At 40.3% G+C, this 16,473-nt stretch overlaps 1 protein-coding gene across 2 annotated transcripts in view; it reads left to right on the top strand.

The window, feature by feature from the left end:
- The window catches only part of LY75 (lymphocyte antigen 75), a 128,546-nt gene that overhangs the window by 88,181 nt on the left and 23,892 nt on the right, over window positions 1-16,473 (top strand). Inside the window, exons 33-35 of one of the 2 annotated variants that reach the window (XM_064586599.1) lie at window positions 981-1,103; window positions 3,436-3,603; window positions 5,300-7,462. In XM_064586599.1, coding sequence (XP_064442669.1) covers window positions 981-1,103; window positions 3,436-3,603; window positions 5,300-5,478 — 470 coding nt within the window. In that variant the 3' untranslated portion in view covers window positions 5,479-7,462. Of the gene's footprint in view, window positions 1-980; window positions 1,104-3,435; window positions 3,604-5,299; window positions 7,463-16,473 lie in introns of those variants that run through there. The other variant, XM_064586600.1, reaches the window with a different exon arrangement.

Below are 16,473 nucleotides of genomic sequence, written 5' to 3'. Positions count from 1 at the left end.
CATTCAAACTATTCTTATTATTAGAAAGGATTGGGATTGGCTTTCTAATTTTATAACTGGCTAGCTGCGTAAACCTGACTAATTTACTTAATCTCCTTGAGCCTTTGTTTTCTCATCTGTAAAATAGTGATAATATCTTCCCCTACAGTATTATTTAATATTAAACAAGCACATGCACACTGTGGTCTTCTATAAAGGAGGAAAGACTTGCCTTTGCCCTTCTTCCAAAGCCACCACCACCAAAGAAATGCTTTAGTTCAAGTGCTTGTCGCTGTTAATAGGCTTGTCACTGTTGAAGACTATTTGATTCCACTTAGGATTGATTTCCAAGTCTAGTTATTATTTTATTTCTATCCCTTGCCTGATGATGGTGACAGTACTATTTTCTCTGTGGGTTTAGGGCGATTTATCAAACTTCAAGATTATTTGATTCTATACTACATTTAGGAACTTACCATAACCAAATGCCAATGGGCATAACCAAAACGCTTATGTATAAAATAGTATTAAAGGAAATTCTCCCCAAGATCCCAAACCTATTTGCTTTCATTTTCATTTTAATAGAAGCAAATTTAAAGCTGAGTTATTATACAGAAATGGTTGTTGAGGAGAGCATGCTGAAACACATCTTTCTACAATCCTATACCCCACTTCTTATGACTAGCTGTTCATACACAATGGTCTCTTTGGCAGGCAGTTCCAAGATCAAAATGTTTATCAGGTAAACATAAAAATTTCTCTATGTAAAGTTTCAATCTATTTCTAAATTTTTTGGAATCTATTAATGCTATACTTTTAAAAATCTGACACAAATACCAGATTTTCAAAATATTCTCTATGTAAAGCTTGAATTTCTCAATGATCTTGATCATGGTAGTTTTTTGTTTTTGTTTTTGTTTTTCCAAATGGCTGGTTGAGAAATAGCCACTTCCCTAGTTTGCATAAAGCTAATTAGTTTACGGTTTGTTTTCCTTCAACAGATCATTCTGCAACTATTGTTACCATAGAGGATGAAGATGAAAATAAGTTCGTGAGCAGACTGATGAGGGAAAATAATAATATTACCATGAGGGTTTGGCTTGGATTATCTCAATATTCTGCCGGTAAGTGACATATTTGTGTGCACAGTGTGCAAAGAGTTCCAACTTGTCCTAAATACCAAGTCAGCCTTGCTAAAGAGTGTTAAGTGATGGTTAATTCAAATGCTCCTTATTGACGAATAAGCTAGGTCTGCTGGCTGTTTTGGAGACTTATAAATTCCTAATGAATATGCGAGTGATGTATTAGTAATGATGGAAAACACTAATGAAGTAGAAGATCAGGTTAAATGAATTGGGATGTTCTAGAGGTTTAAGATACTTGGGTTGACAATGTATTTTTTTCTCCGACAGCAATATCTGTGCCCCCCAGGCTCCCACAAAGAACTCATGACTTACTTCCCTTAGAGTTCTAGTGTCTCTCACCTGGTCTTTTGTAGCTTTTAACTGTTTTTCAGAAGGTTCTCTTCTTGTTGTTCTCTTCCCTCTTGAAACATTTTTACCAGAGAGAAAAATTTTCTTAAATGGTTATTTTGTTTTTCAAACAAGCTTAATAAAATTACAGAGAATTGGTTAAAAAAGATTTGTGGAAGAAATTTTCAAGGAATAATGGATTAATCCAAGCAATAATGGATAAAAGATTTGAGTGAACTTTAGAATTGATAAAGAATGAATTAAGAGTACAAATTCATGGGGCGCCTGGGTGGCTCAGATGGTTAAGCGTCTGCCTTCGGCTCAGGTTATGATCCCAGCGTCCTGGGATCGAGTCCCGCATCGGGCTCCCTGCTCGGCAGGGAGTCGGCTTCTCCCTCTCCCTCTGCCTCTCTCCCTGCTCATGCTCTCTCTCTCTCTCTCTCTGTATCTCTGTGTCTCAAATGAATAAATTAAAAAATCTTTAAAAAAAAAAAAGAGTACAAATTCAGTAGAATAGGAAATATGTTTTACATTTTAAGCTAAGGTGAATTCTAAATAATTGAAATAAATGCGAATCCCAAAATATTAAGTACTTGTCAAAAAGTGAATGGATTCAAAGTTGGCCATCTAAATGAATTCTAAATTGTGTTTACACTATCACCACAAGGTGGTGCTATCTCAGCTGGAAAATAAAAATGGAGTCATGGTGGGAAACCCCTCCTGGACCCTCTTGACCCTTACTCCCCCAGCACATCTTTAATGATACGAGTTTTTTAGTTGGGGGTGAGGATGCTGATGGGGATTCAGGTCTTTAGAAATCTATCTCTCGGGGCACCTGGGTGGCTCAGATGGTTGAGCGTCTGCCTTCGGCTCAGGTCATGATCTCAGGGTCCTGGGATCGAGTCCCGCATCGGGCTTCTTGCTCAGCGGGGAGCCTGCCTCTCCCTCTGTCTGCTGCTCCCCCTGCTCGTACTCTCTCTCTCTCTCTCTGGCAAATAAATAAATAAATAAAATCTTTAAAAAAAAAAAAGAAATCTATCTCTCACACAATCAAAGTGCAAGCATTATGCACTTTAATCAAAACACCACATTTTATATCAGTGCTAATAGAACTTTCTGCAAAGATGGAAATGTTCTATATCAGTGCTGTGTAACAGAGTAGTCACTAGCCACATATGGCTATTGAGCACTTGAAATGTGACAAGTGCAACTGAAGGACTGATTTCTTTATTTTTTTTCACTTTCAATAAGTTTCATTTTAAATAATGACATAGCATAGTTCTAAGTAAATGAGTTGTATGCCATTTACCTTAGAAATTTAGAGGCAGCTACCCTATGACCCAGCAATTACACTACTAGGTATTTACCCCCAAAATACAAATGTAGTGATCCGAAGGGGCACTTGCACCCCAATGTTCATGGCAGCAATGTCCACAATAGCCAAACTGTGGAAAGAGCCAAGATGTCCATTGACAGATGAATGGATAAAGAAGATGTCATATGTCATATCTCACACACACACACACACACACACACAATGGAATATTACTCAGCCATCAGAAAGGATGAATACTTACAATTTACATTGATGTGGATGGAACTGGAGGGTATTATGCTGAGCAAAATAAGTCTATCAGAGAAAGACAATTATCATATGGTTTCACTCATGTGGAATATAAGAAACAGGGCAGAGGACTGTAGGGAGAGGGAGGGAAAACACAATCAGAAGTCATCAGAGAGGGGGAAAACCATGAGAGACTCTTAACTGAGGGTTGCTGGAGGGGAAGTGGGTGGGGAGATGGGGTAACTGGGTGGTGGGCATTAAGGAGGGCACATGATGTGATGAGCACTGGGGGTTATATGCAACTGATATAGTATGGAACACTACATCTGAAACTAATGAGGTACTATAAGTTGGCTAATTGTATTTAAATTTAAAAAAGAAAAGAAATTTAGAGGTAATAAACTTAATTTTTTTCTTTAGGTCAGTCTTGGAATTGGTTAGATGGATCAAAAGTGACATTTGTCAAATGGGCAAATAAAAGTAAGACTGGTGGTGGAAAATGTAGCGTTTTGTTAGCTTCAAATGAAACTTGGATAAAAGTTGAATGTTCACAAGGCTACGGAAGAGTTGTCTGCAAAGTTCCTCTGGGTAAGTATGGAAGCTGTCCTTAAGGAATATTTTTTGAGGAACAGGTCAGGAAATAAATGTGCAACTCAGTTATGTGCAAAGTTTTGTACTGGGCCCTAAAGTCCTTATTTAGTCCTTAGCATAGTATATCCAAAAAACTTGATGAAGCCATGCAGATTTTTTCTGTCAGAAAAATAGATTGCAAGAGATAGAAATGCCAAGATGTCTAAGACTCCCAGATGAAACTACTAGACAGCCTAAAGTTTGTATAATTCTTCCCTAAGAAAAGTAGAAGCTGCCAGAGTATTAGGGAGCTCATTTCTTTGAATATGTTCTTAAGATGTATTTGATTCTATCAGTCAAATATGTAAAAGCTCAAAGGTCTAATTCTGCAGTTAGTTTGCTTCCTTTCTCCTCATTCCCATAAAACTCATGATTAATTTAGCAACAGTGCAAAACTGGACTTAATTACTTAAAATTTCCTGGAAGGAGCATCTATAGGAAGTCATAATTTAAACTTAGATTTCATCATGAATTGACATATAAAATAACCATAAAAATCTTATCTTAATTTCATTTCTAGAGAAAGGAGCTATAAATTTTTCACAGCAACAGTTTTGAAGATTTAGCATAAAAATGTCTTTTTGGTGTGTAAATATTAAATATGAAACCCCAATGCTAGATGATTGGTGTTTGTATATTCATGCATTGATTCAGAAAATATTTGGAGTGTCTGCTTATACATCATGCCCTGTTTTGTGTGCTGGGTAGGGGGATGGCTACTTTCGATTAGGTTATCAGGGACGACATCTAAGAGCAGGAGACACTGAGGCTGAGATCTGAAAGGCCAGCCCAAGCAAAGATCAGGGGAAGAGGCCCACCAGGCAGAACTACCGTTTGGAACAAAGAGCCTAAAGCAGAATGAGCTTGATGAGTGCTCAAGGAAGATCTGAAAGGTAGGCAGGCACCAGACACCCAGGAGTCTGGAAGCAAGGGTCAAGAGTTCAGGTTCTATGCTGAGTGAAATGGAAAACAACTGGAAGATTATGGGGGGAGCTGGGGAGCAGGGTTATGGTGGCATAAACCAAGAGTTCTGTTTTGGCATTCTGAGCTGTCCATACGGAGAAGAGATATTCATATGGAATGTCTAGCATGCAGTTGGACATATGAGAGAGAAGAGAGGTCAGCATAGAGATAGTATTTAAAGCAAGGGGACAAACTGAGTCTGTCTGGGCAGCATGCAAAGAAGAGGTCTGGGACAGCATTTGAAATTGAATAGCTTGGAGCTAAATGAAGTCATCCTAAAGTCTTAAATTTGCTTTAGAGCAAATAACACTTTCTTTGGCCCTAGGTAAGTCAAACACAAAAATTTACAACTTTTAACAATTTGCTATCAAAGTAAGGTAATACACTGAATGTGATGTTCTTGAAAGGGTGATGGGGAAAGTGAGAATAAAGATAATGCTTTAACTTCTTTAGAAGAAAATTGCTAAAACAATGAATAGGATTTAAATGAAAGGGAAAAGAGTTAAATCTGAAAAGAAAACGCCTGAGTGTTTGATGATGGAGTTTGCATTCTGTGTTAATGCTATGAAACAATCAGGCACTTCTTGTGTTTTGTACAGAGGTTACACACGTGACACACAGCCTAATGTATAAATCAATAATGATGACTTTTATATTCTCTCCTCCAATGTCAAACCTTTTCCTATTCTAGGCCCTGATTACAGAGGAATAACTATCACATTTGCTGTGTTAAGTGTCTTAGCTCTCATCAGTGCACTGGTTTGGTTCCTCTTCCAAAGGAACCGGTCACACTGGCCGGGCTTCTCTTCAGTTCGATATGAACAAGGAATGAATGAAGATGAGATTATGCTTCCCACTTTCAATGACTAAATTCTTCTAAGAGTTTGCTAATTTGCACTAACGTGTTAGGGAAAATGAGCCATTTCGGTTTTTCCCAGTGTCAGTATTTACTCTGTTCTAAAGTACAAATCCTAAGTACTTTTTCAGTTGTTTAATTGCTGTGCTGGTATCTACAGCGAATTATCCACAAAATGCCATGTTTAAAACTTTACTTAATAGAATGGAGAACCTTAATAGAATGGAAAAGAACCAAAGCTGGAACTAAAGTCCAAATTATTTACAGGGTAATAAATTTAATGTGCATTTTTCTCTGTAAGAATGTAGTTAGTAACTAGGATATGTATATATGAATAGCACAACTGCTTAGAGACTTAAAATTGGCATGTTACTAGGTCATAAATCTACCTTTTAGCTTTTAAGAATATTTAGCTTAGGGGCGCCTCAGTGGCTCAGTTAGTTAAGTGTCCACCTCTTCATCTCAGCTCAGGTCTTGATCTCAGGCTTGTGAGTTCAAGCCCTGCGTAGGGCTCCATGCTGGGTGTGGAGCCTACTTAAAAAAAATATCCAGCCTAATGTGAAATTTGTACCTCAAGGTAAAAACATAACTGTAAATAATATCAACATTATTTCAAAATAGTCATTTGTAGCATTTAGGAGAAATTATTAAACAATGAGATATGCTTACTTTTTTACACAGTAAAATAATGCTTTTGGCAAGATGCTTCTTATACCGCTCCAGAGATATTTCATACCAAAATTGTTTAAATGCAAATATTTTGCTTTGTCATAGTTATTCATAAAACAATGGCTTTTAAAGGAAATTTAGTACTTAACATTTTCCTAAAGTGTGAGAACATTGTTTTTAGATTGATTTAGATATACTGTAGCAGTGTGTTTTTTGTCTTTTCTTGTGTACAATATATAACTCTTTCCTCTTAAAGGGAACCAGCTAAGGATACAAGTTCTTGAAGATTTCATAATTTTTATGCTTTCTATGACATGCCAAATTTTGACTAAGAAATTTGTGTTACTTTTTTGCCCTTTTCTGTAAGCTAGAGAAAAGGGGTCTATGAAGGAAATTGTATATCTTGCATTTGTAAAAATGAAAATTTTACAGTGAAACTCTAAACCTTGTGATTACTACTAAAATATTTTAGATGATAAATGATTAAGGAAACACTGTTTTGTGATTATCACTTTAAATTTTACCAGCAAAAATATATTTTTATATTGTCCATCACCATTGGACATGATGAATTTTTTATTCAGTGTTTATACTTTAGAATATTTTTGTATAATATTCATAGATTTATTTTAAGATTTAGAGTGTTTATACTATGATAAACTTATAATTTTCTAAGACAGTTTTATTATAATCTAAAACTATAATACAGTTGTCCTGATATATTTTTATTGAATTTGTTAGACTATTCCTCTTGCCCTGTCATCTGCACAATTTTAGCTGTTAAAGACTTTCTTCAAAGAATTAAATCAACTTGACGTGAAAAATACACCTATGCACGGTGCCTGGCTGGCTCAGTTGGAAGAGCGTGCAACTCTTGATCTTGGGGTTGTGAATTCGAGCCCCACATTGGGTATAGAGATTACTTATAAAATAATAAATAGTAAAATCTTTAAAAAAAGAAAAGTACAGTTATATATAGTAGCGATGCTGTAATAAAGTTGTTTTATTTTTTTAAGTAAAACTGTTGTTGGTCCTTGTCAGAAAAAATATCTCTAGGTTGGGTTTTATTATGTTAGGCATATAGTATAACAAAAAATAAGTGTGCAGTTGTTGTAATGCAAGGTATCCTTTATTTAAAGAATAAATGCAATCAGGGGCACCTGGGTTGTTCAGTCGGTTAAGCATCCAACTTGTTTTTGGCTCAGGTCATGATCTCATGGGTCGTGAGATCGAGCCCTGCATCAGGCTCCACTCTCGGCACAGAGTCTGCTTGGGTTTCTCTCTCCCTCTCCCCGTCCCCCTACTCTCTCTCTCTCAAAATAAATAAATAAACAAAATCTTTTTTAAAAAAAGAATATAATCATCCTACATCTCTGAATGTTTGATTTGAGTTTCTTTTTCAGATGCCTTTGACTCAGCAATTCTTAGCAAGTCTTTTAACTATTGGATCAGCAGAAATTCCAATTTTGGCCCACTTACTTCTCATTTTTGGTGCTTCTTCAGGAGATCCTACCCCCATTGCCCAAACCAGGACATTTGTCAGCCACTTTTAAGTCAGTAGGTCACATGTTCAGTTCCAGGCTCATATTTCTAACTTCCACTGGACAATCTACCTCAAAGTCCTTCTCAGCATGACCAGAACTGCCCATATTGGGTTCCTTTTCCCATTTTGCCTGTTGCAGAAGAACTGAAGAAGCCTTTTCCAGTCTTCCCTAGCTTATCCAACCCCCACCTGTGGTCTAACAAAATTGGTCTCTCAAAACCAGGTACCTAAAAAAGCAAGTAAATATACCGACTGATCAGGTACAGGGGACAAATGTAGAAGTGATACCAATGATCACCCTCTTTTTCCTCTCTTCACCCCGCACACAACATGTTCCCCTCCCTGATCCTAGGGCAAGATGTCACCATTATCTGGGAGTCCCCTCTGCACATGACTGCAATGGTTTGGTAACCCCCGATCCTTATGCCACTGCTGAGTTTATGCTAGGGAAAAAGATTCAGATTCCTTTATCTTAGGTTCATTTAATCCTAAAACCCTTTTGGAGAAACGAAGACTTGTTATTAGTTCAGTAATTTTGTCTTAAGAAGACAAATTTTAACTAGATCTCAAAGACTTTTTTTTTTTAACTAGACCTCATGATCTATACAAAGTTACACCTAATTCCCTGCATATTCTAAATTAAAGCATTCTTACAATATCTACATTTCAACAGATTTAATATATGTGTATTTCTTTTTTCCAAGCTAAATTAATCACAGGCAGAATTGTAGAAAGTTTTTTTCCAACCAGTTCTACTTCTTATACTCTCTTTCATTCAATATGAAGACGCCATACCCCTCTACTCCCAAGCTAGAAACCCAGAATTCATCCTCACATCCTCTTTTTCTCATCTCCCTAATCCAACAATTCTGTCAATTTTACCTCAGGCTTCTCACAGAGTGGCTGTCTCCATTATCAACTGTCTTAATTCAGGCCTTTATCATTTTTCCTGGATTATTTGCATCTCCTCATCAGCCCTTCCTCTTCATCCTGTTTTTCCCACTCCTGGGCCTACAGGAGCTGAAATACACAGAAGAGGACTCACTCTGTTTTTGGCCTAAAGTTATCTAGGCCTCCTCCCTATCTCAGGCCAAAAGGGATCTCAGCAATGCTCGGCCCAGGGACCTACCCCAGGAACCTTCTGTGGGCTGACGATCAGCTCTGGGAAGCCCTAGGGGTTAGGTTTCCGGGCCAAATACTCTTTTAATGCAAGGTAAGATCAAGTAAACATTGTTCCAATTGCTAAACAACAGAGAAGCAAAGTCAGATAAAACTGGACTCTGGAAATTAGGAAAACATTAGTGATCTAAGCCAGTGGAAATGTAGCTAGCGGAGCCAGAATCCAGAGTGAGCTTTGAAGTAAAAGGGAAACTAGAAAATGGGGAAAGTGAAATGCTGAAAAGTATAGTGGAGAAGGAAAGGACAGGGATTGGGTCACAGCTAGAGGGAGGAGGGTGGAAGAAGGTTTTTTTCCAAAGAAGGAGGAAAGTGGTTCACAGGTTTAGAAGCTGAGAGGAAAGAAACCAGACAAATCAAAACACCCCAAAGAGTAGACAGAGAGAAGTTAATGATGAAGGGGAGAGAGATGGAGTCATGGAAGAAGATCTTGGGGAAGATGGAGGAGAAGGGTGGGTCTAAGCCCACAGAAAGAGGAACTGGGTTTGAATGGATTGGGGAAGCCTACCTTCCTCTCTGAGGCCACACAAGGAAGACCTGCGTGGAAGAGGAGGGGAGAGCAGTAAGTACTGAAGATTTTTGTCTATACCTCATGCCCCCCTATCTCTATTGAGTAGAAAGGGAGGTCTTCTGCTGAGAAACGTGAGTAGCAAATTGGGTCTTGGCTTGAAGAGAGTAATAAAAAATTTGAAATACCTGATCAGAAGAATGGGGGAGGACAATGACCAAGACAAATAAAAGGATCACAGAAAAGGCATATAGGGCCCCGATGAAATTAAAAACCATATATTTGTACTGACAACCATTAGGAAAATTGATTGGTTTCCTCTACCTGTCCTAACTTACTTCAGGAAAGTTGAGGAACAGGAGTCTGTGAAGAAGAAAGAAGAGACCCCATCCTCAAAAATTAAACATGGAATTACCAGGGATGCCTGACTAGGTCAGTCTGTAGAGCACGCAACTCTTGATCTTGCGGTCATGAGTTCAAGCCCCACGTTGGGGCTTGAATTACCATATAATCCAGCAAATCCCACCTCTGGGTGTCTATTCGAAGGAAATGAGAACAACATCTTGAAGAGATATCTACACTCCCATGTTCACTGCAGCATTATTTACAATAGCCAAGACATAGAAGCAACCTAAGTATTTGTCAGTGGGTGCATGGATAAAAAACTTTATATATATACATATCTCACACATACATATACAGTGGAATATTATTTAGCCAAGAGAAAGAAGGAACCTAGCATTTGTGACAACATGGATGAAACTTGAGAGCATTATGCTAAGTGAAATAAGTCAGCATCACAAGAAAAAAAAATTTTTAAGAAAAAAATTTATAATTATAATGGCAATGGATGTTAACTAAACTCATGGCAATCATTTAATAATATATACAAACATCGAATCATTATGTTGTACACTTGAAATTAATATAATGTAATATGTCAACTTATAACTCAATACAAAAAAAAAAAGTAAGACAGAGAAAGACAAATGCTGTATGGTATCACATATATGAAATCGAAAACAGCTGAACTCCTAGAAGAGTGTAGAGTTGTGGTTACTAGGGGCTTGGGGGTGGGGGAAGTGGGGAGATGTTGGACAAAGTTCCAGTTATAAGATGAAGAAGTTTGGGGGATCTAATGTGCAGTATAGTGATTATAGCTAATAATACTGTACTATATAAGGTTCTTCCACGTCTTTTAATGACTTGATAGTTCATTTCTTTTTAATGCTGAATAATATTCCATTGTATGGATGTACCACAGTTTGTCCCTCACCTATTGGAGGACATCCTGGTTGCTTTCAGGTTTTAGCAACTGTGAATAAAGCTACTGTAAACATACATATGCAATTTTTTGTGTGTATATAAGTTATCAACTTGTTCAGATAAATACTAGGAAGCACAATTGTTGACTTCTATGGTAGGAATATATTTAGTTTTGCAAGAAGCTGCAAACTGTTGTGCCATTTTGCATTTCCACCAGCAATGAATGAGAGTTCCTTTTGCTCCTCATCGTCAACATTTGGTTTGGTCAGTGTTTTGGATTTTAGCCATTCTAATAGGTGTATAGTGGTATCTCATTTTTGTTTTAGTTTGCAATTCTTTAGTGACATATGATGTTGAGGGTTTTCATAAGCTTTTTGCCATTTGTATATCTTCTTTGGTGAGGTATCTATTCAGATAATTTGTATATTTTTAAATTGAGTTCCTTGGCTTTTTATTGTTGAATTTAGACTCGATTTTAAAGCACTCTTTTGCTAATGATATGAGGCTATGTCAGGGTCTTACTTGGCCCTGTTTTGTGCATTGTGTTGTCTGGTGCCAGATGCCCTCCCCAGTCAATTTACAGTTGTCTAATTTATATATCTATTATAGCAAGCATCATTTTTGTTTTTTGTTTTTTCCTTAAACAACAGAACTTTATTGCTTCACATTTCTGGAGGCTAGAAGTTCAAGGTAGGAGCAGAATTCATCAAGGGCTGTGCAAGCATAGTTTAATGACACTTAATCCAGGAAACTGGTAACAAATAAAAGTTATCTGAGGGGGGCATTTGGGTGGCTCAGTCGGTTAAGCGTCTGACTTCAGCTCAGGTCATGATCTCCAGCTCAGGTCATGATTTCAGGGTCCTCCCATCCAGCCGCATGAGGCTGGGTGCTCAGTGGGGAGCCTGCTTCTCCCTCTCCTCCGCCCCTACCCCTGCTTGTGTTCTCTGTCTCAAATAAAATAAAATCTTAAAAAAAATAAAAATAAAAAAGTAGTCCACGGGGTGGAGGCTTTGAAAAGGTTTCTTATCATTAGACCCAAAGGAGGAATCTGGCAGACACTTTAACCAAGTGATCAAAACTAGCATCACCAATATGACACAGATCGACAGGGGGTCTCTCCTGGGCAGGACACATCACTTCTGTGGTACTCTCGCCAAACAAACAAAAAAAACCTGAATCCTGTTCTTCCAATCTCCCTTAAGAGGAAACCTAAGACAAACCAAAACTGAAGGACATGCTACAAAGTGTCCAGTACTCTTCAAACGAGATGGGGGAAAGACAGACAATGACAGAGGAAATGTCCCGCATTAAAGGACACTAAGGAGTCGTCATCTCGATGCCATATAAAATGATGGATTGGATTTTAGAACAGAAAAAGATCATCAGGGGGACAACTGATGCGATGTGGTAAGGGCTGCAGATTAGTGAATACTATTGTACCAGTTTTAATTTCCTGGCTTTGACCATTTTACTGGGGAGTTACATACGATGTTAATATTTAGAGAAGCTGGCTGAAGGGTTATGGAAATTCTTCCGACTCCTTTTGTAACATTTTTGAGAGTCCGAAATTATGCCAGTTCAAACGCCAGAGAGACGTGGGAGAGGCGGCGCGCGGGCGGGCCCTTGCAGCCGGGTCGGCCCCGGGCTGGCCCCCTCCCCTCCCCCTCGCCTTTCTCCCCCCCCCCCCCCCCGCCGGCCGCGTGGGCGGGTTGGTCCGCGCCCCGCACTTCCGAGGAGCGCAGCCCTCGGCGTCCGCAGCCGCCGTCATGCCCCGGCCCGCGCGGCCCGCTCTCCCGCTGCTGTTGCTGGGCCTGGTCACCGCCGCCGTCGCGGGTGAGCTGCCCTCCTGCCCCGTCCCCCCCCGGGAGCCCGACCCCGAGCGGTCGACCTCAGCCCCTGCCCAGCGGTGGCTGCAGCCACCCGAGGGTCTCGCCCTGCCCTGCGCGCCCAGCGCGTGCGCCCCCGGGGCCCTGCGCCCCCCCCCCCGCCCCGCGCCCCCCCCGCCCCCCGCCGGGCAGCGGTTTCTGAGAGCGCGCCCCGGGGAAGGGCTCGCCGAGGACCCGAGCGTGCCCTCGCTCCGCCCCCGGGCCCCCAGCTTCGGCACAGACCCCACTCGCGGGGAGGGTCCCCAAACGGGGAGCTCGTTGACGACGGAGCGATGAGACTGAGAGCCCCACAGCAGGGTAGTTTCGGGGCCACTTGGGGCTGAGAGGAGGAGTGGGGCAGCTGGCTGCGGAGATTTCCCGTCTGCGCAGCGGGGGCGGGGGGGGCGGGGAGCGGGCCCTCAGCTGGCCGCCCTGTTTGTCCCGCTGCTTGGTGTTCAAGTTGTTGAAACGGGAAAACAGTTCAGCCAAATAACCCCTGGGTCGAAGCGGGACGTGAACAGGCGAAGCTTGGAGTCCTCTAAGTTGTGTGATTTAAAAAAAGTCTTTAAGTCTGCTCTGCTGTTATGCGAGTGTCACCTGAAAAATTATACATGATTAATCAAGTCATTTCCCAAATGACTCCTGAGGAAAATAGACAATTCTGTTGACTGTGAGGGGTGGTTTTTTGTTTGTTTTTAACAAGTTTTTCGTACAAGCATGTCAAAAATATTGAATGGGGGAAAGACCTCCATCCAAAACCACTATTGATGAAGTAATTCTAGGAATTAACAAAGTAAACAAGAACTGAGTGAATCCTTATGTGGGTTTGAATAAAATGCTTATGCAAGTGTTTTGTTTTTTGGTTCTTGGGTTTTTCCCCCCCTTGAATTTCACTGTCATTTTCTAAGTTTCTCCTGGAAGCCTGCTGACAGGGATCTCTGTGTTGGAGGCAGCAGTAGAGTAGGCAGCTCAGAACCTGCTCCCCAGCTCAAAGCTCCCTTCCTGGAAGCTCTTGGGGGTCAGCATATACGACTAGTTATGCCATCTGCTGCCTGTGGAGGAGCAAAAACAAGATGGGCTGACTTGCACACTTTGTTTATGAGCACGTTCGTTTTCTTTAAGACAAGGCTGGACGGTTTTGAGACCCCCCCCTGTCCACACCCTCATATGTTTGCCAGTAACATCTGCCTGCCTGTTTAACCCACCTTCTGGGTTGCCATGCCTTCAGACTTCAGGTTAGTCAAAATATACGTCTCTTGTCACATTAAAAAAAAAAAAATTCCGTTTCTAGATGGTGATATCTCTCTTTTTCAGAGAAGCTGTTTTGAACAGTAAAACAGCACAAGCTATCTTTGGAGAAATTTGTTCTTTTTTCCTAAGTCCGGTATTAAACAGGCTTTTCAAGAGCTTAAGAGGTGCATGTCGAATAAGTTAATGCGGGTAATTAACCAACTTCTATCAGTCAGGAGGCTTTAAGGATTAATTTAGAAAGAGCATGAGCTTTGGAGTTGGGTACAAACCCTATGGCCTTGACCAAGTTACCTAACTCATTGCACTTGGAGATAATACCCCGTAGGACTATCACGAGCATTAAGCATACCTCTTGCAGGCATGCTAAATCTTGGTGTCCTCCCCTCTGTTCTCTTCCTACAAAATGAAGGGTAATTATTGCGACTAGAAAACATCGTGAGTGCCATTTTATGTGGGTTGGGTATTTGTGGTTACTGAGCACATTCACATTCATGTTGATGATATAGGGCTGAAAAACTATGCTTTTCATCACAGTACTTCACAATATCTTACCCAGACAAGATCAGGAATCTTACTACACTTAGAACTAAGTCACGAAAGAGCTTTTCAAGGTTATCACAAAATTAGCTGAGTGGCAAGATCTTAACAGAAGAGCTCCCATGGTATTGCATGAAGTATAAGTTTAATGTTGAAGTGGCAACATTCTCTGTTATTTTGGAGTTTATTAACGTAAGTGATCTTATGTTCTTAATCATTATCTTGAAAATCACGATGAACAAACCATTGTTTAAATTCCTAAGTAAGGTTCCATGGCATCCCTTTTAAAAAGTTCTTCTGTAATTGTGCCTTTTTACATTGTGGGTGATCAGTGTGTTTACTGGGTAGGTGATTTCCCATGGGTGGTATGAGACGAGTGAATATAAGCTTGTTCAGAGTAAGTCCTCATTCTGTGGTCATCATGTGGATCAGAATCTAGGTTACGAATTTTGAACTGCCATAGCCTACAAGCCCTAGATGAGCCCCTGCCTTCCTTGCTGACATTATCTTTTTTACCACTCTTCTTGCTGTTGACTCTGTTTATCCACACTGAGCCCCTGGGGACTCAACCACCTGCAGGCTCTTCTGCCCAGACTGTCCTCCCCTTCCCCTGTCCTTGGCATGGCTGCCCCCACCCACATCATTCAAATCTCTCTTCGTATGTCACCTCAGGCCCTCCCTGAACACCCCACATTCTCTATCACATGCCCATATTTTATCTTCTTCCAAGCACTTAACACTATCTGAATGCATCTTGTTTATTTATCATTTTCTTGCTTGTCTTTCCCCTTACCAGAAGGAAGATAGATAATAGCAGAGACTTTGCTATCTTAGGAATTTTTGTTTTGTTTTGAGTTGTGTCTTTGCACTTTATTCTAATTTATAATAAAAGGACCAAGAATTTTAGGTGAATGATTTTAAAAGTAAGGGGGATAATGGGATTTTAGTTTCTTTCAAATTATTTTACTTCTGTCATGAACTGATTTCAGAATTAATTCAAAGCATTAAATCATTTAATCTATTGATGTGACTTTTTCTAATTCTTTTTTTTTAAGATTTGATTTGTCAGAGGGAGAGCGTGTGCTCGCACAAGCAGGGGGGGGCGGCGGGCAGAGGGAGAAGCAGGCTCCCCGCTGTGCAGGGAGCCCCATGCAGGACTGGGTTCTAGGACATGACCTGAGTGGAAGACAGACTCTTAACCCACTGAGCCACCCAGGCGTCCCTGACTTTTTCTAGTTCTTGTAAATGGCACCGTGATGTTTCGGGGGAAATTATCTCAGATAAATTTTTGTAAATTTTGAAACATTAATAAATATTTTTCTTCTAATGAAAAAGTGAAATTACAGTTAGGTAATATTTCAGGACGTCTTTCATTGTTGAGAAGCATTTAAAAATGTGCTTTTGTGTTGAAAACTAGTTTTGCAACAGGGTTATTGTCCACAATTTTTTATGATACATATCAAATATTTCTTTATTTGTGGGTTATTTTGGATTTTGAGGGCAGATCTTGAGACTGAATCTCTAAGAAAACAGACCAGTGATGCCCAGTGAGAAAGGTGCAAAGTAACACCAGCACCCGCATTCTATAAATAAATCTCATGACAGCTCTTCTGCAGAGGGACTGGAGGGGAGAAGATGGAGGTGGACATCCTGGAAGGTGGGTTGGGGAGGGTGATGTGGCGAGGGAATGGAGTGTCAGAGTGGCTGAATTTCCTTGTGACTGCAGCCCAGAGTATGGCCACAGGCTCTCTGGATTAGTCAGGGACTTAGAACCCCACTCCTGCCTCCGTTCGTAATAAACATAATAAACAGCTCCTCTTCTTTCTCTGTCTCTGCCACAGTTGCTCTTGTGGAAGCTAAGTCCCTGTGACTCATATGTTAATGGGTGAAGGGCAAAGGTTTTGTTATTGACCAGGGGAAAAACTGCAGTCTTTGCCTTCGCTTTGTTAACATTCAGAACAAGTTATTTCCCAAGGATCACTTCCTCTTACGCTGTGCCTAGTTGCTTAAGACGAGAAATTACAAGGGAACAGAGAGTTCTGCTGGAACTGACTTGTAGTGCCAAATATTCTTGTAGATATGCCATTTTATTCTTCAGCACATGGTAATTTAGGCAGAGGATCTATATAGAAACTTTTGGAATCTGGGGTGCCTGGGTGGCTCAGTCGTTAGGCGTCTGCCTTCGGCTCAGGTC

Source organism: Mirounga angustirostris, unplaced genomic scaffold, assembly GCF_029215605.1.
Source record: "Mirounga angustirostris isolate CCGP_5_RB_7025 unplaced genomic scaffold, mMirAng1.0.hap1 SCAF_3, whole genome shotgun sequence".
Classification (NCBI taxonomy): Eukaryota; Metazoa; Chordata; class Mammalia; order Carnivora; family Phocidae; genus Mirounga; species Mirounga angustirostris.
Note: the sequence above shows the minus strand (reverse complement) of the source record. Positions and strands in the feature narration are given on the sequence as shown.